Source organism: Salvia miltiorrhiza, chromosome 1, assembly GCF_028751815.1.
Source record: "Salvia miltiorrhiza cultivar Shanhuang (shh) chromosome 1, IMPLAD_Smil_shh, whole genome shotgun sequence".
Classification (NCBI taxonomy): Eukaryota; Viridiplantae; Streptophyta; class Magnoliopsida; order Lamiales; family Lamiaceae; genus Salvia; species Salvia miltiorrhiza.
In genome coordinates this window covers 45,638,263-45,662,746 of record NC_080387.1, presented here as the reverse complement: position 1 = coordinate 45,662,746, position 24,484 = coordinate 45,638,263, and the positions used below count along the sequence as shown (strand labels likewise).

Below are 24,484 nucleotides of genomic sequence, written 5' to 3'. Positions count from 1 at the left end.
TGGGACGGAGGAAGAACCTACTATGAGAGCCGTAGACACCTAAAAATTATTGGATGTTTAAAAACATTTAACAAAATTGCAATTATTTTTTGTAATAATATAGTAGTAAAATATTCTTGCAGTAGGTTAAAAGTACCATTTCCTTGACCCACAATATAAGAAACAAAACCAATGAATGATTTCGCTTGGTACACAATAAAACAAAATCAACAACCATGGCTACCTTTCTCATTCGTGCATCATACATAAACTATTACTACTCCATAATTTAATTGATTATGGGTCCTGCAATAATATTCTTTAAATATTTATTTACTCAACGATCAAAAGTTGATTTGCCACGACTGCCACCCCAATATACAAAAGCCATGTGCCTGCAAACCATGCTTCCTTCTCCATTTGTACCAAAACCAAATTGACAGATCACATATATGTATATATATATAGAGAGAGAAAGAGAGATAGAGAGAGAGCAGGTCACTCGGGTTTACATTATTTATTGATAGCTCGCCGTCATCAAAAGGTGTGTGTGACATTCAAGATTTACAACAGATGTTACAAGTTGATGAACGACTACAAATGAATGAATCATCCAACAAACTCCTCCCGCCCTATGTCCAATTAAAGAATTTTCCAGTCTTTTATAATGTATGTATATATATCTACAGCCCTCTCTCCCTCTCTACCCCAACATTTCAGACAACAGTAACAACCAAAGAATATGACAAATGGTAGAAACAAGAAAAAACTATATATGGCCCTCCCAACTTTACAGAGTGACAAATAAAATCTAATGGTGTCTTTGTGACGTGACGCGGGTCTTGATCGGTTTCAGTTTCAATCCCATGCTCTCCGGAGACAGGAGCTCTGGCGCGATACAAGTAGGGCTCAACGGGCTCCTCGGGCTGCCACTATACTGACTCGGCATGTGCAGCCCATAACCCATCAGGAAATACTCCATCGATGTCAACATTGCTTGCGGCTGCTCCTCCGTGACAATTGATCCACAATCAAGCACCTGCACGACAACGTCCTTCCATTGCATAAGCACAGAGTTCGCCACCATTAAGACCACTAGTCTATACTACCATTATCGTAACACAAGATTCGAGATATAGCTTCATCTTTAGGCCAAATTCAAATCTTTCAATCAGTTAAATAATAGATACGAAGATAAATTCAGCAGAACCTACAATCATGCATTGCTGTAGTATTTAAGAATCGGTCCAAAACCTGAAAATTGATGCTTGCTTCTTCTTTCTCCTCTTGAGATATTAATAAAATGCTTTCATTCATCTAATGTTTAAGAAGTATATTTCTGAGTATGTTTAGTACAAACCTCAACTAAGGCACTGTATCTCTTGTCCAGTTTCGTAATCATGTGGAGAGACTCTGAATGAAAAGGAGAACTATCCCCGACAAATATCAGTGTTCGGCACTTCAATTTCCTCAAACCATCAGTTAGGTCAGGTCTCCTATAATTGGCAAAACAAACTAAATGAGATAACATATTATCATGAAAACTTGGACTGGAAATCACTATTATATATGAACTCATTTACCCATCTATGGCTTGGAGAAAACGAAGTACATTTGCGCCCTGCCTCTCATCCAGCAGCTGGATTAGATATATTGAAACAAACACATTATTCTCCTGAGCAAGTGTTCTATAAGGACACATAGAAGTTGGTTTCAAGAAATTAACAAAAATAGATTCTTTCAAGCACTAACTCTTCTACATGCTTGAACTATGTCAGATTCTGGAACTTCTGCATTGCCACGAACTTCCTGCTACATCATAGAGAATATATGTAACCAAAAAGTTCCAAGAAAACAGCTCCAGATTATATGGCAGTTGGATAATTTGCTGGTTATTGAAGAGGATTGTGAAATACCTTGCTAAAATAACGGTATAGTAAGCATTCCTTCAGAAGACCACACATACCATAATAGTACAGCAAATTTGACATCACCTGCATAGTTCCATTATAGTTTTTATTTTCATGCATCAAATCATGTCGAAAGGCAATAGTAATAATGAAGTGTAGATGTATAACCTTATTACAGAGCCATTCTGTCCACGATGGTGCTTTGCACAAAGGCGATACAAGTATCAAACCAACAACCCGCTCCCTATATTTCATCTGTCAACATCAACACTCTTAGTTCTATGAAAGACTCGGTTATAATCATGAAACACTACCGAAAACTTACGGCGAACAAGGTAAGGATGTAAGCGCCAGCCATTACTCCCATGCACATGACTGCACCAAGTCTGACCAGATCAAATTCCATCAATTAGAAATACATATCAAGAATGGAGCAAATAACAAGACTCAGTACGAGAAACCTAAGGTTGGCAACATAAAATTTACAAAATAGATGCAGTATTAAGGTCACCTGAAATAGTTGAGCACATCAAGAATTTGATCTGCTAAATCATCAACAGAAGGCACAGGATAACCTTCACTAATTGCAGCAGCTCCCAACTGCAAGAACTCTTATCAGAGTCCCATTTAAATTTTCTGTGAGTAATATTATTTAATAATCTACAATGCAATCATTCACAAGATGGGTCATGACAAACCTCATGCCCAGGAGGGCTGATATGGTAAACGCAGAAATTGTGAAGGAGCAATGCTGCTGCTTCCGGACAAAAAAATAAACCTTGAAAACAAGATACATCTGATAGAAAAAGAAACCACATGTATAAATATTTGTTAGAGTAATGTCCAAACAATTAAAGGAAAATGATTATTACATAAAAAAACTCATTACTCACGGTTTAAAGCCAAATCTGGATAAGTGATGAGAGCTGGTTTGTCTGGGTCACCGTAAATAATAACAGATACTGAGCCACTTCCTGTTCGCACAATATGCTCCTGATTGAAGATACACATGATAGATAATAAGAAAAAGTTCACAATCAAGTTGACAAGTTTACTCAACCTCTTCAGAATATAGTAACGCAAGAGAGAGAAGCTATGTAGCACCAGTATTTTCTCACCAAACAGGAAACCATAGTTAAACACAAATAACCATTCATTTGCTTGATCATCCTTCAAGGAAAGGAAAACCCCATAATTTATTCTGGCAACTTTTTCATCCTTAAGAATAAAGTAAACCATGTGCATCCACCCACCTTTTAGCAAGATGCTAAATAGAAATAATTAATATAAAAAGTCAAAGCAGAATAAAGGTTCTGCAATTCCCAATCATTTGACACCTTAACTTCACATTTACAAAGAGGAGCCTCTAGAACCGAACTATAGTTATGCTGACAGATATGCTAAAATTGTAATGATTGCCACTTCCACCCATTTGCATAAGAAATAGAATAGACGGAGCAACAGCCAAGCTATATCAACATACAATTATGATAATGAAATCTACAGGTAACACAAACCACTATAGATGACAAACCAGTTTTAACAAACGGCGTTAATGAATCAGAAGCCAACAAGCTCAAGCATCAGAAACAGTAGAATCCTCCGACTAAGATAATGTAGATACTTCAAAGAACAGTATAGTGCGCAACATATTGTAGTTTGTATCACATGGTAAATTTCTCAAAATTGACAAAGAAATATTGATGTTATCATCAAGTCTTTAAATGAACTTGGCCAAAACTTCAATCTGGCAAGGCTACTTATGTTTTTAGCAAAACGGTCAACATAACGAATTGGATAAAACAGAAAACATGATATTATTCCTTCGCTTTATTCAAGGAAACAAAATCAAAGCTATTCTGACAACTATCAGATTATGAAATGTAAACTCACCAAGTCATAAAAAAAATAAAAATTTACACCTAAACTACTTTCTGGCCACAACTGGAGGAAGCCCATTACCAGAGGAAATGTAACAATCAAAACTAGAAGCTAGAGTGATTCAAAAGAAAAGTTATCCCAAATTGAAGCTGTATATATTGCGCCGGCAATTCCGAAATTATACACAAACTAGAAGCAGACCCAAATTAAACCAATAAAAGTGCTTAATTCTTAACAATAGGCTCCAAATTCTTGGGGTAAAATTAAGGAGCAAACGAATAAAGACATAGCCAAAAAAGGAAAGTAGCACGCAAATATAACATTTCAAATTTCCAATACCAAAATGAGCAAGTTTCATTTCAGAAACAGAATGTCAAAAGCAAAGTAAATTTTACAATGATTACGGAACACGAAGCAATGATGCATACCCATGAATTGAAAAGCAGAGCAATAGACCTCAAGAACATGTCAGAAAAACAGCAAAAAAAGGAAAAATTACAACCTTCCCGCCGAGATAGATTGTCTCCACATCGAGGCAAACGGAATCAACGCTTAATTCAGCCATGCCGTCGCCTCTTTCCTCACACACGCACACAATATTGGATTTGTTACTCTGAGTTTCTCTCTCTAAATAAACATAAATATCCGATTATACATACATATATCGAATGAGGGGTCTTCAGCTTTTGATGACTTATATACGAAGCGATTCTTTCGCCCCCTTTTATCTCACATAATTTATACGAAATATGTATGTATATATATTTTGTATATTTTGTATGTCAACAATTCTTCCAGTTTTTTCTTTTTCTATTTCTATTTCAGTAAACCGATTTCCCACCGACGCTTTCTCTCTCTATCATCTGTAGTCTATCTACAGAATACAAATACAAATGAAATAAATTAAAATTGAAATTGATCTGTGGCATTTCTGTCATTTCGGATTCTTGCGATTAAGAATGGACTGTGGTCAAAACTTTAACGCAGTTAACGGCCGACACCGTTGACCGTTTTTAAATACGGGAATATGCCGTTTCTGCAACTGAGTTTTTTTTTAATTCCGTTACAAAATTTATGTCCTTAATTTTATCAGAAATAGATGAACTCAATTAAGAAATATACATTAGCCTAAAAAAAAAAATCAGAAATATACATAGGCTTAGAGCACTCCCAACAGAAATCCTAAAATTATGTTCCTATATTCCTCTCTAAAGCTTTCCTATTTAATTTTAGGATCTCGATTTTATAAATGCATACACCAGATCTCCTATTTTCTACATAAAAATAATAATTATGTGTGGGCCCTACTAATTATAAGCTTAAAATAAATTTAGGATGAGTGTAAATTTAAGATTGAATTTAGGTAGGTGTAAAATTTTTTATCTCATTTTTAATTGTTTTAGCCTAAATTTAGAGTTAGTGATGCATTTAGGTGATCTGCTGGGAGTGCTCTTATCATTCATGTTTATATTACTACTAGTTATAAAAGTGTTTTTGAAAGCAATTTTATTAACACAAATACTCATGTGCAACCGATTGCACCGCGCAACACGTTGCCAGAATGACATTGCTTCATTCGGCGCAAATGATACTTGAACATTTTCGAATAACACTACTTCAACATACAAGTGTCATTTGTATGTTGAAGTAGTATCATTCAGAAACCAGTTGCACGGGAGAGTGCCTCTTTTATTAATCGCATAAGAATACATATATATATAACTTCTTAAATAATTTGAAATTTTAACAATGACTTCCATATTAAAAAAAATATTCACAATTTTACATAGTTTTATAACATTTTTTACAGTTTTAATTACCAAGGAGTAGTATTTTATTACTGCAAGTCAGCATTTGACATGCGAAGCTTCTAATAAAACCCTCCCCCAAAAGCCTGATGTGTGATGCAAAAATATAAAAGTAAAATATAGTTTCAAGTCTCAACACATTAGAAAATGTTTTACATCATCTTGCGAATATTAATCACTACATTTTATTCAATTAGGAAAAAAAGATCAGTAGTTAAGAAAGTTATTCAATTTGTAAAATAAAATAAGATGGTATGTGGTCATATTCCTCGTCTTCCACCACATATATATTTTCCTCATATCGATTTAATAATTGATCTATATTGTCATTTCATCACGGTTTTTGCAAAGATATCAACAATTATATCTAAAATTACAAGTAGCTCGACTATTTTTTTTACATTATAAAAAGTTGAGGCATGAAATGTGAGAAAGAAAGTTGACATTATAAATTACAGCAAAGTTCATGTGTTCTAGCAGCTAGCTCGTCCTTTTATACATTATTATTAATTACAGTTCATAAGTCAAAATGTCGAATTTATTGTATAGAAGTATGTGAGTACGGTATTTTATTACGAGGGTGTTTGGCTAAGCTTATTTTAAAGAGCTTATAAACTTTTGGAGCTTATAAGATATTTCAAGAGTTTATAAGATATAGTTTGTTAGTAGCTTATAAGTTGTCAGAGTAATTTAACTTATAAGCTAAAAAGAGAATTTTTAGTTAGTGAGAGAAAATTGTTGTTAGAGAGAGAAAATCGAAGAAAAATGAAATTAGAATGATATATAAGAGTCAGAGGGTTTTTTATGACAATAACTTAGGTTAATTTGGAAATTAGGACAATAACTTTCGAACTTGTAAAAATAGGACACTAATTAATAATCGTTGCACCCACAAGACATTTATGGGCCAATTATTGAATTTTGAGATTTTTTTGCACGGACCAAGCACATGACAACCCGCACGAACTTGTAAAAATAGGACACTAATTAATAATCGTTGCACCCACAAGACATTTATGGGCCAATTATTGAATTTTGAGATTTTTTTGCACGGACCAAGCACATGACAACCCGCACGGAGGGGTTGATTATGTAGCAAGCATATTATTTTTATGGCTCCAGATAGGATGTCATGTGCTTGGTCCATGTGGGAAAGTCCAAAATTTCGATAATTGGTCGAGAAATGTCCTGGGGGTGCAACACTTATTAATTAGTGTCTTATTTTTACAAGTTCGAAAGTTATTGTCCTAATTTCCAAATCAACCTAAGTTACCGTCCTAAAAAATTCTCTAACTCTGACATATAATGAAAATAAAAAATTATAGTTTAATTATTTTTATAAAATGAGTGTTGCTTATAAGATAATGAGAAAATAAGTTGGGGTAGATGAACTTATTTGTTGGGGAGCTTATAAGCTCTTAGAGCTTATTTTCAGAGCTTGCAAGCTATTTAGGAACTTATTTTGTCAAATAATATGAAGGAGCTTATAAACTATTTTAAAGAACTTATAAATTTAGTCAAACACCCTCTATGTCGTTTACTGGATTCTATTTTACACACAAGTATCTCAACAATGTTGACGAATATATACTAAATTAATTTAGATTAAAAAAAGTCAAGCTTTGAGTATGGAGTAGAATTCTAATACAACTACGATCACATATGATATCAGAAACTAAAACAAAAGTTATATGTACACATATAACTGAATAATGCTGATATTCAATCCTAAACTCTAAGTGAGCCAACTTATCAGATTTTAGGTCACGGGTTATTTTAACTAAATTGTTTTTGAGTTATAAATTCAATCCTAAACTCTAAGTTTTTGGTTTCGGGCTAACCCGTTGATCTAGTCGGGTTCAAAAAATTTATCAAAAAAAATTAACTAATATATTTCTAATTACAATTATATAAATAAATATATGTATAAATAAATGACATTTCAACATTGACTTGTATAATGCTGATATGCAACTCTTAGAAGATAGGGATATATGCACATATTTTTCTTAAATTATTGTTATTTTTTAATTTTTATATTAAGTATTCTTTCTATTTCATAAGAGTATGCATTTTTTTATCATTTTGGTACGTCTCATAAGAATGTGCATTCTTTATTTTTGGACACCGTCCTACTACGTGAGTACTACAATAAAAGTGAGTCTATTTCTCCACTCACAATATACTAACCTAACATTTATTAAAATCCGTGCAACCAAAAGTTATGCACTCTTAGGGACGACGAGGGTATTAGATTGAAAACATAGATAATTGAAATAATGAGTATAACTTTTGAATATTGAATTATATATATTTCACAAATCTTTGGGAAAAAAAAAATCCTACTATACTAACTTTCAAAAGGAAAGTAATGAATTGTTTGGTTAGATTGGTGTTTGTTCGTTGTAGTTGATTACTTCATAAAACAGGTGATTTTCTCTAAAATGGAGCCTAGAGAGAGCGAGAGAGAGTGGAGAGTGGTGAGAAGAAGAGGGATTGGTCCAAAACATGTCGAGAGAAAACAGGCAAGAAGCTGGAATCGGAGCAGTTTGAATGGGAGGAGAGATTGGAGTTCAAATGAACGTGATGACACTACAACCTTTTTCTTTAACAACATCCCAGAGGATTGCAGCCTTGATTTTCTCAGACGTAAGTTCGAGACGGTTGCGAAGACGGTGGATGTATATTGTCCAAGGAAGAGAGATCTTTGGGGAAGACCGTTCGGCTTTGTTCGATTTGAAAAGGTGGAGAGGTCTGAGACTTTACTGGTGGACCTGAACAAACTTTGGATTGGCAGTTATAAGGTTAGAGTTTATAAGCCTAAATTCCAAAGGGATTATAAACATAAATTCGAAAGGGTTGATGAGAAGAGAAGGAATGAGCAGAATAGCGTCAAAGAAAAGAAGTTGGAACAGATACAGCCATGCACCATGAAGGTGTATAATAGGCAAGCAGGTGTCTCCTTTAAGGAAGCTCTTACAGGTGCTAAAGATGATAAAGAACTTGATGATGAAACATTACAGTTCCAGACGACGGAAGAAGACTTGGTTTGGCTTAATGGGGCTTTTACAGGTTATATTAAATCTGAGTTTCTCTGGGAGGAAGTTCGAGAGGAAATAAATAGTGAATGCGCAGGTTGTTTTAAGCTGAACTCCCTCGGTGGCAACATGGTCCTAATCCAAAGCAGCAACGAGCAGACGACTGAGGAAAATCTCAATAAGCTTAACGAATGGAGAGACTTCTGGTTGCAGTGGTGGAGGCCTTGGAAATCTGTTGATATCAACTATCAAAGAGTTGTCTGGACTAAATGGACCGGAGTCCCGCTACATGTTTGAAATTCCCGTTTCTTCAGTACGGCAAGCGCGAGGTTCGGGTTGCTTCTGAAAATTGAAGAAAAAACAAGAACGCAAGAGAGGCTGGACGTGGCTTTTATACAGATGTCTACTGGGTTCAACTCCATCGGAAACATACTGAAATGTAAAATTGACGGTGCTTCGTTCCAAATCCGGGTGGAAGAAATGCCCTATAATTTCGTTTCCCCGGAGGAGGAGGTGTGGTCTTTGGACGAAGATGCTGACTCAGAATGTTCGCTACAAGATATCTCACAGTCTCCGGCGAAGGCTTTCATCGTCGAGTCGGAAACAGAGGACGGTGAAGGAAATGATTCGGTTACTCAAAAAAACGGCGTCTCGGAACTCGAGGGGAAGGATGTGGAAACTAATGGCCCGTTCTCACATTACTCTGACACAGATAAAGGAAGCCAAGTCCAGTGGGTTTCCTCCGAAGGGACTGATAAATCGCCTTCAAATGAGCCAGAGGCTAGATGTAGAGAGATCAATGAAGGGAGTAGAAACGAGAAAGAGAAGGAATTTCAAAATGAACTTGAGGGGGAGGAGTGCGATACCTCGAGGGTACCAGATTCTCTCACTGCGGGGGTTGTTTCTAAGAAAGGAACGACGAACAGACGAGGAGGAGGTTCGAGGAAGAAAACTCAGAAATCAAAAGCCACCGAAAATCAGCATCAAGTTTGGGGTAATTTCATTGCTGATATTGAATCAGAGGGTGAGATGGGCAAGAATGGAAGCGGCTCGCGATCTACTGAGGCGGATTGGGAGAATTCGGAGAGAGATGAAGATACAAGAACATGGCTCTTTGCCAAGAAGTTGGGTTTGTCGAGCAATCACCAAGACGCGGTCATGATCGAGCAATTGAAGGAGCAAAGAGCAAAGGCAGGACATCCGAAGGTCGTGGGTGATATTGAAACAGGTTTTTAATGAATATTTTATCTTACAACATTAGAGGCTTGGGGAGTTCCATTAAACAGAGTGATATTGGAGAATTGGTTAGGAAAAATGCTTTAGATTTTTGTTTTGTTCAGGAAACCAAAATGGAAATTTTCTGTTCCTCAATGTGTGATAAGTGGTGGGGGAGGAGTAATTTTGATTGGGCTGTGAGGGAGTCAGAAGGCAGATCGGGTGGAATACTATCGGTCTGGAACAAGGATAAGTTTGTGGCAACTAGTAAATGGAACGTGACGGGGGCTGTTATTGTTAATGGGATTTGGCTACAAGGAGGCCTGCATTGTTGTTTTGTTAATGTGTATGCGCCCATGGGAACCACCGAAAAGGAATCTTTGTGGGATACATTACAGCTCATTGCTCTTCAAAACAAAGACTCTTGCCTGTGTTTTCTTGGCGACTTCAACGCAGTGCGTGATCCGGGAGAAAGGGTGGGGAAAGGTGCTGTCTTTAATCAAGCAGATGCAAGGTCTTTTGACGATTTTATTCGGCAAAGTAATCTGCTGGAAATCAGAACACAGGGGAGAAAGTTTACGTGGTATCAACCTGGTGGAGGATGTAAGAGCAAACTAGACAGATTTTTGGTCAACGAGAAATGGATGCAGGAATGGCCGGACACAGTCGGAAGGGGGCTTCAGAGATCAGTGTCGGATCATTGTCCGATCTTCCTGACTACAAAAACCAAGAACTGGGGACCCAAACCTTTTAGGTTCCTCAATTCTTGGCTCTCCCATGAAGCTAAGATTGAAGGATGGAGCTGCTTTGTGTTCAAAGAGAAATTGAAATTGGTGAAGAGTGCGTTGAAAGAGTGGAATCTGAGGATTTATGGCAACATTGAGCACGGATTGACAGATCTTAAGGATGAACTTCAGGAGCTGGACATTTTTGATGACACCTTTGGTCTTGAGGAGAGTGAGACAATCAGGAGAAATGAATTACGAGCAAAGATTTTCCTTAAATCCAAAGAAAAATGTAGTCTTCTCCAACAAAAGGCGAAAGTCAAATGGGTCAAGGAGGGGGATCTGAATACTAGTTTTTATCACAAAGCAATTGTTGGGAGAAGAAAGAAGAATGAAATTGCAGGGCTTGATGTTGGGGGCTGCTGGATCGAGGATCCAAAGACCATTAAGGAGAACGTCAAAACGTTCTTCGAGAATCACTTCAAGAAGATGTCGCGCGTCCTACCTATGATACCGGGAGATTTCACTGCTCGGAAAGTTTCTGCAGCGAATAATGCGGAGCTGATCAAAACTTTTTCAGAATCAGAAATTAAAGAGGCCATTTGGAGTTGTGACGGTGACAAGAGCCCGGGACCGGATGGCTTTAACCTCAAGTTCTGGAAAGCGTCATGGGAGATTATCAAAAAAGATTTTTTAAAGGTGATGACTGAATTTCACTCCAATGGCAAAATCCCTCGGGGATGTAACTCTTCATTCATCGTTCTCATTCCTAAAAAAGAAGGAGCTTGCTCACTTGAGGAGTTTAGGCCTATTTCACTTATTTGTAGCCTCTACAAAGTCATTGCGAAGGTTTTGGCGAATAGGATGAAACAGGTCATGGATTCAGTTATTTCGGATAATCAGAGTGCCTTCATTGGCGGCCGTTACATCCTTGATGGGGTCGTGGTTCTAAATGAAGTAATCGCGGAGGCTACTAAGAAGAGAAAAGGGAGGATTATCTTCAAGGTGGATTTCGCGAAAGCATATGACTCCGTCGAGTGGGATTTCTTGGATTTAATGCTTGAAAGAATGGATTTTGAACCATTATGGAGGAAATGGATCCGAGGTTGTATCTCCTCGGCGACGACGAATATTTTGGTGAATGGATCTCCATCTGGTGAGGTGTGTTTAGAAAGAGGATTACGGCAGGGGGATCCGCTGTCCCCATTTCTCTTTCTTATTGCAGCGGAGGGGCTCCACTCTTTGATCACGAGAGCTGTTGAGAAGGAGCTGATTAAGCCGGTAAAGGTAGGAAATGATTACATTTCAATTCCGCACCTCCAATACGCCGATGACACGGTCTTCTTGATGGAGGATGATGAAAGAAATGCAGTGGCAGTTAAAAGAATTCTCAGAGTGTTCCAGCTACTGTCAGGGCTTGCCGTGAATTTCAAAAAATGTTGTCTCTTCGGAGTTGGGGTCGAGGAGGATAAGATCGAGAGGATGGCGGCTGTTTTGGGTTGTGATGTAGGCTCCTTACCTTTCAATTACCTCGGTATTAAAGTGGGTAGCAAGGGCAAAAAGGTTGCTGATTGGAAGTACTTGGTTGAGAAGGTGAGAAAGAAAATCGATTCGTGGAAAAATGAGAAGTTCTCTCTCGCGGGCCGAGTGACCTTGGTGAAGGCTGTGCTTCAATCTATACCGATTTACCAGCTCTCTTTTACCTGTTTACCAAAATCAATTGTGAGTTCTCTAAATGCTTTACTTGGTAATTTTCTGTGGGGAGGGGGTTATAGTAAAAGTGCGATTGCTTGGGTGAAATGGAAGGTGCTTTGTGCTTCAAAAGATGAAGGAGGCTTGGGGCTTAAAAATATTGAGTGGTTTAATCAGGCACTTGTCGTTAAATGGTTGTGGCGGTACCTTACTGGAAGGGACATGCTTTGGGCTAAAATTGTTAGGTCCATTTATGGTGAGATTGAGTGGGGAGAGACAGGTCTGGAAAACACGGGGAAAGGTAGATTTAGAGATGGGTGGTGGCCGAAGATCGTTTCTGCGGCGGGAGGGGTGAGCAATTTTTGGTTTGTTCAAAATTTGAAGCCAAAGGTGGGGGATGGGAAGACCTTTAAATTCTGGAGTCAGTGGTGGGTTGGACAAAAGCCGTTGAAGTTTATTTTTCCTAGACTTTTTCAGTTGAGTGATAATAAAGAAGCTGCAATCTGTGAAGTTGGGGAATGGACTGATACTGGATGGTGTTGGGATTTAAGGTGGAGAAGAGAGCTATTTGAGAGAGAGAGGGAAGGAGTTTCGGAGTTGCTTAGCCTTGTTTCTGGTACTAATCTGTGTGCAGGTAACAAGGACGGATGGACATGGAGTGGCGACATCGGGAGAGGCTTTACAACCAAGTCCGCTTATGAAGCTATTAAAGATCAAGCAAACGAGACTACGGAGGCGGTGGAGGAAACTGATATGAGTACGAAGGTGTGGAAGATCCCTATTCCAAACAAAGTCAAGCTTACCGCATGGAGAATTTTGAAGAACAGAATTCCGACGTGTGACAATCTCTTGAGAAGAAATGTGATGTTGTGTGAAGTCGAGGTGGGATGTAACGCCTGTTTTCATCGGCAGGAATCCACGAACCACTTGTTGATCCACTGTCCAAAGACCTCAAAGGTATGGGAAGCAATCTTTCAATGGCTCGGAGTTAGCATGGCGCAGCCATATGACGTGTCCTCGCACTTTCAGTTCTTTACTAGTTTGAGTGGCCGGAAAAGAAATAAGAAGCTCTTGATGGCACTTTGGTGTTGTACTACTTGGCTTATTTGGAAAATGCGTAATGAGAGTAGATTTGAGAACAAAAGATGGGAGAGTGCAAACTTATTTGGAGAAATCAAAGCTAGAGTGTGGAGTTGGGGTAGAATTTTTGGTTTTGTTAATGATGGAGTTGGGATTCATAGGTGGATGTCGAACGATGAATCCCCGATGATTTTGTAATCTTCTTGGTACTACTGGTGCCTTTTCGTTCTATAATATTTACTTTCCTTATCAAAAAAAAAAAGGAAAGTAATGAAGTTGAAAAATCAACTAACAAGAAAATTTTCACATAATTAGGTGAACATTCAGGCTATTTTCGGGCCAATTTGATCTAATTGTGACAGTCGGCAGGTTATTTGAGCTGAATTTTATTGGGCTAAAAAATTTATACTCTAATCTTCTTAGATTATCAATCTATTCGGGCTAACTCATGAATTTCGAACTAGACTGGCATTCCATGTACATGTGTATAGGGTTGGAATTTAGTAGTTAGAAATCATCTGTAGTGTAGAAATGTGTAAAAACATGCTTTTTATATAAAATAATACTTATTGTTTTATAATAATACTTCTTTATATATAATTTTTTTTTATAAGGGAGCTTCTTTATATAATAATTATTTTCTTATAATAATGTTTTGTTATACATACAATAATATATTTTTTTTTTGATAAATTAATAGTATTAAATAAAGAAATTTAAAGGTCGCATCATAGGAGCCTCGAACTCAAAACCTTTAGCCTTAGATATTAACCTCTTACCGCTTGGCCAACACACGCACACTACAATAATATATTTTATTTATTATAATGATGTTCCTTTTCATGACCAAAATGGGTGATAGTATATACTATATAGTATGATGTTTCTTTTCGTGACAAAAATGGTGAAAGTGAACATGTTTCTTTCTTTTTTGCATATAGTTTCTCATAACTTGAGTATTTGTTGGTCAAAGTCTAGCTTTAGAATAGATTTTAAAAAATGGTAATAATTTGAGAGAGATTGATTATTTGGGCAACATTTTATGATCTTTACTCTTGAAATTATTCTTACCTTATTTTAAATTAGTAATAAATTGTTAAGTTCTGGGCTCTCTACCAATAACTCTTTAACTTCTAATTAAGAAAAAAGAAAATCTTCATGAAAAATAGTTCTATTGATTTCTGTAGACAATGAAAGTTACGCATTGCTGGCATTTTTCAATTTGATTATAAAATAGGAGAAGAATTAAATAATAGGAGTAGTACTAAAAAAGTAGAGCAGTGGATGTCGGTGAAAGATTATTGTTGGCTGGGAATCATAAACGCAACCAATTATGTCTTTATTCAGTTAATACTTATTTGTGATAGTGATCAGAGAGGATTATAATAAATAATTATTCATAACATACCTTTATTACTATCTTTGATGAATGACAACCTGGAAAAACACTACTATTGTATTGTTGAGGGCATTCCTTAATTCCCCCCCATCATATGAGATCTTAAAATAGCCTTTCATTTCAATTTATTGAAATTTTACATTATGATCTGTTCCAAAGTAATATTTTAATTTGGGCCCAATTAGAAACATTTGATCATGTCAAATTTCACTACGAAATCCATTTGGTACTCACTTGTTTATGTTTATGTTGTTTCTTGAAAGAATATTTGCTAATGGAATCTATTTAATGTCAATCAAGCTGCGCTTCAAGGAGAATGAATCATGTTAATCACTACTTACAATTATTAACCAATAAATCTAGAATCTTAATTATCTCGAACAATTTTGAGATATCAAGCTTGGACAATATCTCTAGTGTAACAATATTTAATTAGAATTCTTAAAAAAATCAATTAAAATTTATTAGTTTCAATTAAAATTTAGTACTAATTAATAACTGAAAGTTATTAATTACCATTAATATTTAATATTCATAAGTAAATTTAATCTATCTATATATATATAAAAGTAAAATAAGCTCTATCCTACGTGGCGTAATAGAATCACTCTATTCTAATTTTCCTCAATTCTCATTCATTCTTATTTATTTATACATTTCTAATCAATTTTTACATTTAAAAACTATTAAATAGTCATATAAATTTATAGATAAATTCTATACTATTAAATAATCGTATAAAACTATTAGATAAAATCTGTACTATTAAATAATTGTATAAAACTAATAGATAAATCCAACATATCTATTTAATTATAAATCCTACATATATTATAGCAAAATAAATATTATCCGACGTGGCATCGTATAATCACTTCATTCTAATTTTCTTCAATTCTCATTCACTTGAAAATTTTAACTTAATAAAATGATGGCATCTAGAATAGGAATCCTTATACCCACTTAATTGAGATTGTTCCAAGTGTGATTAAAACTTAAATAAAGTATACCAATAAATTAATTCACGAAAAGCAATCAATTCAAATGTCAATTCATTTTTTATAAAAGATATTCTTCAACTAAATGTTATAAATAAATAAAATACATGCCTATGCCCAATCTATCTATCTATCTATCTATCTATATATATATATATATATATATATATATATATATATATATATATATATATAATAGCAAAATAAATCATATCCTACGTGGCGCCGTATAATCATTCTATTTTAATTTTCTTCAATTTTCATTCATTCTTATTTTTTTTCTAAATTTTTAATCAATTTCCATATCTAAAAAAGATTTATATTTGTATTTTATTTTATTATATAATATTAGTTTAAGTTTATCACATCATACTCACAAATTAATATGTATATATATATATATATAATACATTTATATATAGATGTATTTACTTAATATATATAAAAGTAAAATAAGCTCTATCCTACATGGCGTAATAGAATCACTCTATTCTAATTTTTCTCAATTCTCATTCATTCTTATTTATTTATACATTTCTAATCAATTTTTACATTTAAAAACTATTAAATAACCGTATAAAACTATTAGATAAAATCTGTACTATTAAATAATTGTATAAAACTATTAGATAAATCCAACATATCTATTTAATTATAAATCCTACATATATTATAGCAAAATTCTTCAACTAAATGTTATAAATAAATAAAATACATGCCTATGCCCAATCTATCCATCTATCTATATATATATAATAGCAAAATAAATCATATCCTACGTGGCGCCATATAATCACTCTATTTTAATTTTCTTCAATTTTCATTCATTCTTATTTTTTTCTAAATTTTTAATCAATTTTCATATCTTAAAAAGATTTATATTTGTATTTTATTTTATTATATAATATTAGTTTAAGTCTATCACATCATACTCACAAATTAATATGTATACATATATATATAATACATTTATATATAGATGTATTTACTTAAATAATTAACTATATATATATATATATATGATTGAATATGATTTCAAATTTGACGATGTTGTTTAAAGTTTGAGACGAGATTATTCTCATAACTTAATTATAGTTTCACAAATTCTAGACAAAATGATACTTACAAGTAAGTTATAATCTTCAAGCTCTATCCTACGTGACGTAATAGAATCACTCTATTCTAATTTTCCCCAATTCTCATTCATTTTTATTTATTTATACATTTCTAATCAATTTTTACATTTGAAAACTATTAAATAGTCATTTAAATTTATAGATAAATTCTATACTATTAAATAATCGTATAAAATTATTAGATAAAATCTATACTATTAAATAATTGTATAAAACTATTAGATAAATCCAACATATCTATTTAATTATAAATCCTACATATATTACAGCAAAATAAATATTATCCGACGTGGCATCATATAATCACTTTATTCTAAATTTCCTCAATTCTCATTCACTTGAAAATTTTAACTTAATAAAATGATGGCATCTAGAATAGGAATCCTTATACCCACTTAATTGAGATTGTTCCAAGTGTGATTAAAACTTAAATAAAGTATACCAATAAATCAATCCACGAAAAAGCAATCAATTCAAATGTTTGGATGCTCTGGCTTTTGTGCTGTGGTATAATACATTTATATATAGATGTATTTACTTAATATATATAAAAGTAAAATAAGCTCTATCATACGTGGCGTAATAGAATCACTCTATTCTAATTTTCCTCAATTCTCATTCATTCTTATTTATTTATACATTTCTAATCAATTTTTACATTTAAAAACTATTAAATAATCATATAAAATTATAGATAAATTCTATACTATTAAATAACCGTATAAAACTATTAGATAAAATCTGTACTATTAAATAATTGTATAAAACTATTAGATAAATCCAACATATCTATTTAATTATAAATCCTACATATATTATAGCAAAATAAATATTATCCGACGTGGCATCGTATAATCACTTCATTCTAATTTTCCTCAATTCTCATTCACTTGAAAATTTTAACTTAATAAAATGATGGCATCTAGAATAGGAATCCTTATACCCACTTAATTGAGATTGTTCCAAATGTGATTAAAACTTAAATAAAGTATACCAATAAATTAATCCACGAAAAGTAATCAATTCAAATGTCAATTCGTTTTTTAGAAAAGATATTCTTCAACTAAATGTTATAAATAAATAAAATACATGCCTATGCCCAATCTATCTATATATATATATATATATATATATATATATATATATATATATATAATAGCAAAATAAATCATATCCTACGTGGCGCCGTATAATCACTCTATTTTAATTTTCTTCAATTTTCATTCATTCTTATTTTTTTCTAAATTTTTAATCAATTTCCATATCTAAAAAAGAGTTATATTTGTATTTTATTTTATTATGTAATATTAGTTTAAGTTTATCACATCATACTCACAAATTAATATGTATATATATATGTCACGACCGGCCCTAATTAAGGATAATTAAGCCGGGAAAACCGTGACTAATGGAGGGAGATTAGAAGCGGGGTAGAAAGGGGGATAATCAAACAAGGAAGGATCGCATTTCATCATTGTTAACAAAAGGGATATTTATAATATAACGGAGATTTAGTCGTATAGACTCAAATAACTAGTAAGTTCGGATAACTCCGACTTAGCCAAAATAACATAAAACTTCTGAGTACGCAGCGAAATAAGGTTCTGATTACATGTATGAAGACATGTATCCCCAGAGTTCATTAATACATAATAAGACAAAAGAGTCCCGCTCGTCACTTCATCACCATCGGCAGCTACTCAACCTGCACATTTAGAAATATATGCAGGGCTGAGTACAAAAGTACTCAGTGGGCACGTATGCCTAAGTATAAAAATACATGCTTCAAAACTGTAAATTGTCATGCCATCATAAACAGTACAGCAAGGGAGTTTTTCGCTAAAAAGGCCCAAGCTTACTAAGTTCATTTGTGATTCTTAAAGTTCGACTGCAGTCTAAGTTCTCTTGTAATCTATCATATCTGGAACTGTGTGCCGGAGAGGTGGCCACCTCTCACGGTCACTTGACCGGCCAACCCGCTAGATGACTCACGGTCACTGGTGTACACTAGCCCTGGCAGGATAGCTATCAACTGCTCAGGACCCGAATTCGATTGCATCATTGGCAAAGCCAAAACAGATAGATATCATACTAAAATTTAAACATTTTATGGCAAGACAATACTTGAAATAACTTTAACTCAAAGATTTTGTCATGAAATAACTTGCTCAAATGTAGCATTAAACTCGTTTGATAGATATATAAAACTGAAATTAACAGTTAAATTATCTCATGCATTCATTCGTATAAGAGGCCTACGACACGCAGGGGATCTCTATATACGTATAGTAAAAGTAATGCCCACCTGATATGAAATCTTTATGATTCAGTGGTTCCTTGATTGACTGTTATTCCCGACCTTGACCTTGATTTCGAGAAAATACATAAGATACTTACTCGGGAAAAATTCTCAGAATGAGAATGCATAATTCAACATGCATGAATCTGGTATGCATGAACTAATCTTCTGAGCGATAGTCGGGAAATTTTACTATAAAATCCTCGTTAATAAATTTAGCTAATTCTCGTTTATCGCGGTCGATTAAAGTTGTGATTCTTCCTTTTTCATCGGAATATTCTAAATATAAAATAAACAATCTCGTCCTTGTATTCGATCGAAGAAAAAGAACTAACTCGGCTTTAATCGAGATGTGACCTTGTAGAATTTATCGGGCTTAACAGTAGAACATAATCACTAATGTAACTTCAATTAATTAATGACTCAAAATAAGGTGGCCGATTAATTAAATAAAACAAGTGGCTTTAATGAAATAAACAATAACAGTCCACTTTAAATTATTTGGGCTTGAAGGAGATAGTAATAAACTCATTAATTAAGAGGCTCAATAAGGTAGCCTACTAATTAATCAAGAATGGCTTGAATTAAAGTACTGCAGCTTGTCTAAATAAAATAACGAAAGTGTCCCAATGATACAATAATTAATGTGGGCTGGGAAGAATAATCTTAGTTCAATAAACAAATAAATCGGCCCAAATGAAACAATAACCGGCCCAACAATATACATATGGGACTTGGAAATAGAAGTCTATTAATAACTATTTCAGCCCAATTCTTTTGAAACCAATAAAGCCCAAACTTTAAAAATAAATCGGCCCAAATCACATGAGGGAAATGGCCCAAAATGAAATATTAAACACAGCTCAAACTCTCTCTCTCTCTCCAAACTCTCGGTCTCCCTCTTATCCCAACTCAAGGAGCCGCTCATCCCTCTTTCTTTCTCAAGGCCGATCGGCCTCTTCTCCTCCGGCTAAATCTGGCCGGCTGCGCCTCCTCCGGCCGTTCAGCCATCACTTGCTTCGGCCGGCGTCATCTGTCGACGCGTCTCAGCCCCGGCGCCGTCCTCTTTCCTCCCCCAAGATCGAGCCCTGATTCTCAAGGAATCAGCGCTGCTGCTGCTGCTACCCTTTCGAAATTGGGCGACCGGTCGCCGTCTGGGAGCGGCGTTGCTCCGGCCTGGAGCCCGTCGGCCTCCTCTCCTTCCCCTCGTCTCAACTTTAGACGCCTCATCGCCTAGGTTCTCCCTCTCCCTCTTGATTTACCCCAAATCTATCAAATCGAACCGAGCCCTAACTTTTCAAAGTCAGAACTCGCCGTCGCCGCTGCGATCTCCGGCTCTCTCGTTCGTCGGCAAGCGGTTGCTGCTCGAATCTGAAAGTTGGTTTATCTCCTCGACCTCTCTCATAATTGATCGGCGTCAGCTTTATCTTCCTCAGTTGTTCAGCCGCCATCGTCTCTGATCGGCTTCGGTTGCCGACGCGGGCTCCATCAACGCCGTTGATGCTGTCCTAATTCCAGAAAGGAAGAGGTCGCCGCTGCCGGGTAGCCGCTGTTCGGGCTCGGTACCGGTCGAGGCAGTCAGCCTCCCCCCTTAAAAGCTAAGTCAAACCGTTCTCTTTTATCGATTCTTAATGCGAATTAGGAATGATAAGGTGTAATCTCTTCTTTGCTTTGCATAAACTCAAATTATGCTTGTTTAAAACTTCATATGAACTGTCACTTGCTCATAAAAGCGTAGTTGGCGTAATTACTAAGTTCAAGATGCTTATGAGATTGTCTATCCTTGTGAAACTACTCATGATCATGCTTGGTATGAATGCGTACTGGAATGGATATTTGAGATTGTGAATTACCTTGAATGTTCGAACTGATTGGTTGGTGATTTGTGGTATTGAATAACTGAGATAATCTGAAATGATTGCAATGGCCGGTTTCTCTCAATGAATGCGGGAGAGTCAGGGATAGTTGAAAGAATTAAGGCAAAGTTTACCTTTATTTTGGAAAGTATTGAACGCCTGACCCCTCTCTCTCTTCCTCACTTCTTCAACTGTTGATGTTTTGAATGAACTTGAATGGCTGGAACAGTTTAAACAATCGTTGTTTCCCTCAATCAATGCAGGCAGAGTTATGGAGAAGATGGAGGAATTGTAGTCAAAGCTTACCTTGAAGTGGCAGAGCATTGGATTGAAGTCTCTGCTCTCCCAAAGTTTCTAAGTGTAGAAGAGAGGGGAGTGGCGATTTGGGGCTGAAGTGTGAGACTAAAGGAGAAGCTGTTGCTACACACTTGAGTGTGCTAGTATGAGCTGTAGGGATAGGGTGGCTGTGTTGAAACATGGTATCATCATAATATAGAGAAAGAAAAGCCAAAGATCGTAATTGTATTTCTTTGATATTGCTTGATATTTCCGTATTACAATGATACTCAATTTATAGGTTTAAGAATGATCAAAGTCATGCAAATCCCTATAATTAAGGTACTAAAGTCCTACAATATATTTCTTTTGACTTTACTGGTGGTTTTTTCTTGACTTTGTTATTGAGTATTTTCAACAGGCTGGAGTATGAGGTGGATTGGATGGGGTGGGCGGCTAGCATAGGGAAAGGAGAGGTGTAGGGAGAAGGGAATAGGAGGGGAGGGGCTGTAGCTGTAGCAGCAAATTCACACGCCCCTTATCCCTTTTTTTTTTTTTTCCTCTTTGCTTTCTTTTTTTTTTTTTTTTTTTGTTGGGAGATGGTGTTTTTGAATTGTGGGCTAGGAACTTGTGTGATCATTGTAATAGATAGGTTGTAGAAATTGTGGTGTAATAGATAGAATCTTCCAGCGTTGGTCATTTTGTATAAAAATGGTAACTTTGATTCTGCTATTTAATCGTCTATCTGTGTATCCGTATATTCTAATAAATCTCGTGTCTCGATATTCTATTTCTTGTCTTGCTAATGTCAAAAGACTGTAAAATAATTCTAAATTAAATCCGTAGATTTAATTCATCTGCTCATCTAATATCTAAATTAAATCCGAAGATTTAATTTTCCTCACAACTCGGTATAATCCATGACTTAAGTAAAAATAATAATAATAATAAAAATAATATTTCTATTGTAACTATTAAATAACATGACTTTGCTAAGTCAGTTATAATCAGAAATAATAATTATTGACTGCTCAATAATCTTTATCGCAGTTTCTCACGCGAAATAAAATAATAACTCTTGCTTCATGTATTATATAACTCAAAGTCATAAGTCGAAATCGAATCATATATAACCACTGGGTTTTATTACTGAATGATGCAATAAATAATTATCGCATTGCTGGTTTTAATAAATTAAAAGAGCGGGTTACTACAATATAATACATTTATATATAGATGTATTTACTTAAATAATCAACTATATATATATATATATATATATATATATATATATATATGATTGAATATGATTTCAAATTTGACGATGTTGTTTATAGTTTGAGACGAGATTATTCTCATAACTTAATTATAGTTTCACAAATTTTAGACAAAATGATACTTACAAGTAAGTTATAATCTTCAAGCTCCATACAAGATGATGTTCAAAATTCAGATGTGGTATTTCAAACTCCAAAGAATATGATTTTCAAAATTTTGACGTTCAAATTCCGTATGTGGTCTTTAGAGCTTCATATTGTTATCTGATCTTATTAGGTCCATATGAGATGATACTCAAATGACATATGTTTAGTTAAATTATTTCTTATCCGTCAAATTTAAAGAATTTGAACAAACTTAATACTCACTTCGTCCCTCAAACATCTTCCTAAGAGAGGATGCCACATGTTCTAATAAAAGTTAGTTATACATTTGATAAGTGAAGAATGGGTCCCACAAAAAGTTAAATTGTAAGAGTGATAGTTAGTGAAAATGGAGAACGAGTCCCACAAAAAGTGAAATTGTAAAAATAATAATTAGTGAAATTGTTTTAAAAATAGTATAGGAAGATATTTTGGGGATGAACCAAAATAGAAAAAAAAAGGAAAATGTTTGAGGGACGGAGATAGTAAATATTATCGATATACGATTAACAATAAATGTGACACATCAATCTTACATCATATCATACTTCAAATTTACATATTTTTTTCTTCTAAAATATTCAATCCCACATCAACTTTTTATAAACTTCATCAAATGAATATTTAGATAAAAATGTATTTTTATTATCACAACCTACATTTAATTGGCGAAAGTGATTAAGATTAATATTATTTCAAATATTGTATTACTAATTTAATTTGATCATATCAAACTAATTAAAGAAATAATTTATATATAAACTATTTCATATGTTATAGTAATAAAAATAATTATAAATTAAATGATGACATAAAATAATTCCCGTCGAATTTCGACGGGTTAGACGCTAGTAATTAACTAATTATATGGAGTATCAATTTATTTATTTTATTAACAAAACAGAAAACAAGGCCCGCCACTTGCGATCTACGGATGGATGCACGAGTGTGCGGCCCTAATATTTATCAAATTACCTAATTTTGACAGTGATAATTGTATTTCAAAAAAAAAAAGATTCAAATGAGACCAAAAAAAAAAGAGAAGATTAAATCGAAGCTTGAAGATGCTCCCTGACTGTGAGTCGACTCATACTCAACATATTGCTTCTCTCTTGTATTGTTGATATTAAAATTAGCAAAATCATATATAGATGATTAGATTCTGCTTTTCTTTAATTTTTAGACATAGTAAAATTATTTCGATAGTGAAGTGGTTAAGTACTATGAGAGGCTCAAATAAATAATTTAGTTGGATGATAGTGCAATCATACTATCATAGGGTTTCAATCTGGCAGTAGTGTACCAGAAAAGTATTTATCAATAAACCCTGCACCAAAAGATTGTTAACCAAAAGCAAGAAACAGTTAGGATATGGACAAAATTAATTACTCCCTCCGTCCACAATTTAAAGTCCTACTTGCTCTTAATTTTTTGTCCACAAATTAAAGTCTTATTCTGTTTTTTGTACTTTTTTACTCTTCTTATTTTCCTATATTTACTACCATTTGCCACTAATGGACTCACCTTAAAACACCTTTATCATTTTTATATTTTATATTTACTACAGTTTATCACTAGTGGACCCACTCACAATACATTTATTACTTTAATCAACTATCTTTATCACTTTAGTCACCTACTCTTATATTTCATCCACGTCATCTTTTTCAGATTTCTTAATCTCCATGTCCACTCTCTTATATTTCATCCACGTCATCTTTTTCAGATTTCTTAATCTCCGTGCCCACACCAAAGTGGAGCTTTAAATTAT

The 24,484-nt window shown here is 34.4% G+C and overlaps 1 protein-coding gene across 4 annotated transcripts; it reads right to left on the bottom strand.

Moving 5' to 3' along the window:
* Positions 1-481: 481 nt before the first annotated feature.
* On the bottom strand, positions 482-4,621 carry LOC130986233 (protein NDL1-like). Of its 4 annotated transcripts, none has more exons than XM_057909587.1 (11): positions 4,273-4,621; positions 2,783-2,882; positions 2,588-2,685; positions 2,401-2,489; positions 2,215-2,275; positions 2,058-2,144; positions 1,896-1,973; positions 1,732-1,788; positions 1,563-1,618; positions 1,340-1,475; positions 482-1,018 (listed from the first exon to the last, which is right to left on the bottom strand). In XM_057909587.1, exons 1-11 carry the CDS (start codon positions 4,333-4,335, stop codon positions 791-793), a joined length of 1,053 nt encoding a protein of 350 aa, XP_057765570.1. In that variant the 5' UTR covers positions 4,336-4,621; the 3' UTR covers positions 482-790. The 4 variants fall into 4 exon arrangements, with proteins under 4 accessions (XP_057765570.1, XP_057765561.1, XP_057765587.1 ...); XM_057909578.1 differs by having other exon boundaries at positions 1,732-1,791; positions 4,273-4,547; XM_057909604.1 differs by lacking the exon at positions 4,273-4,621 and adding an exon at positions 3,008-3,322.
* Between the last annotated feature and the right edge of the window lie 19,863 nt (positions 4,622-24,484).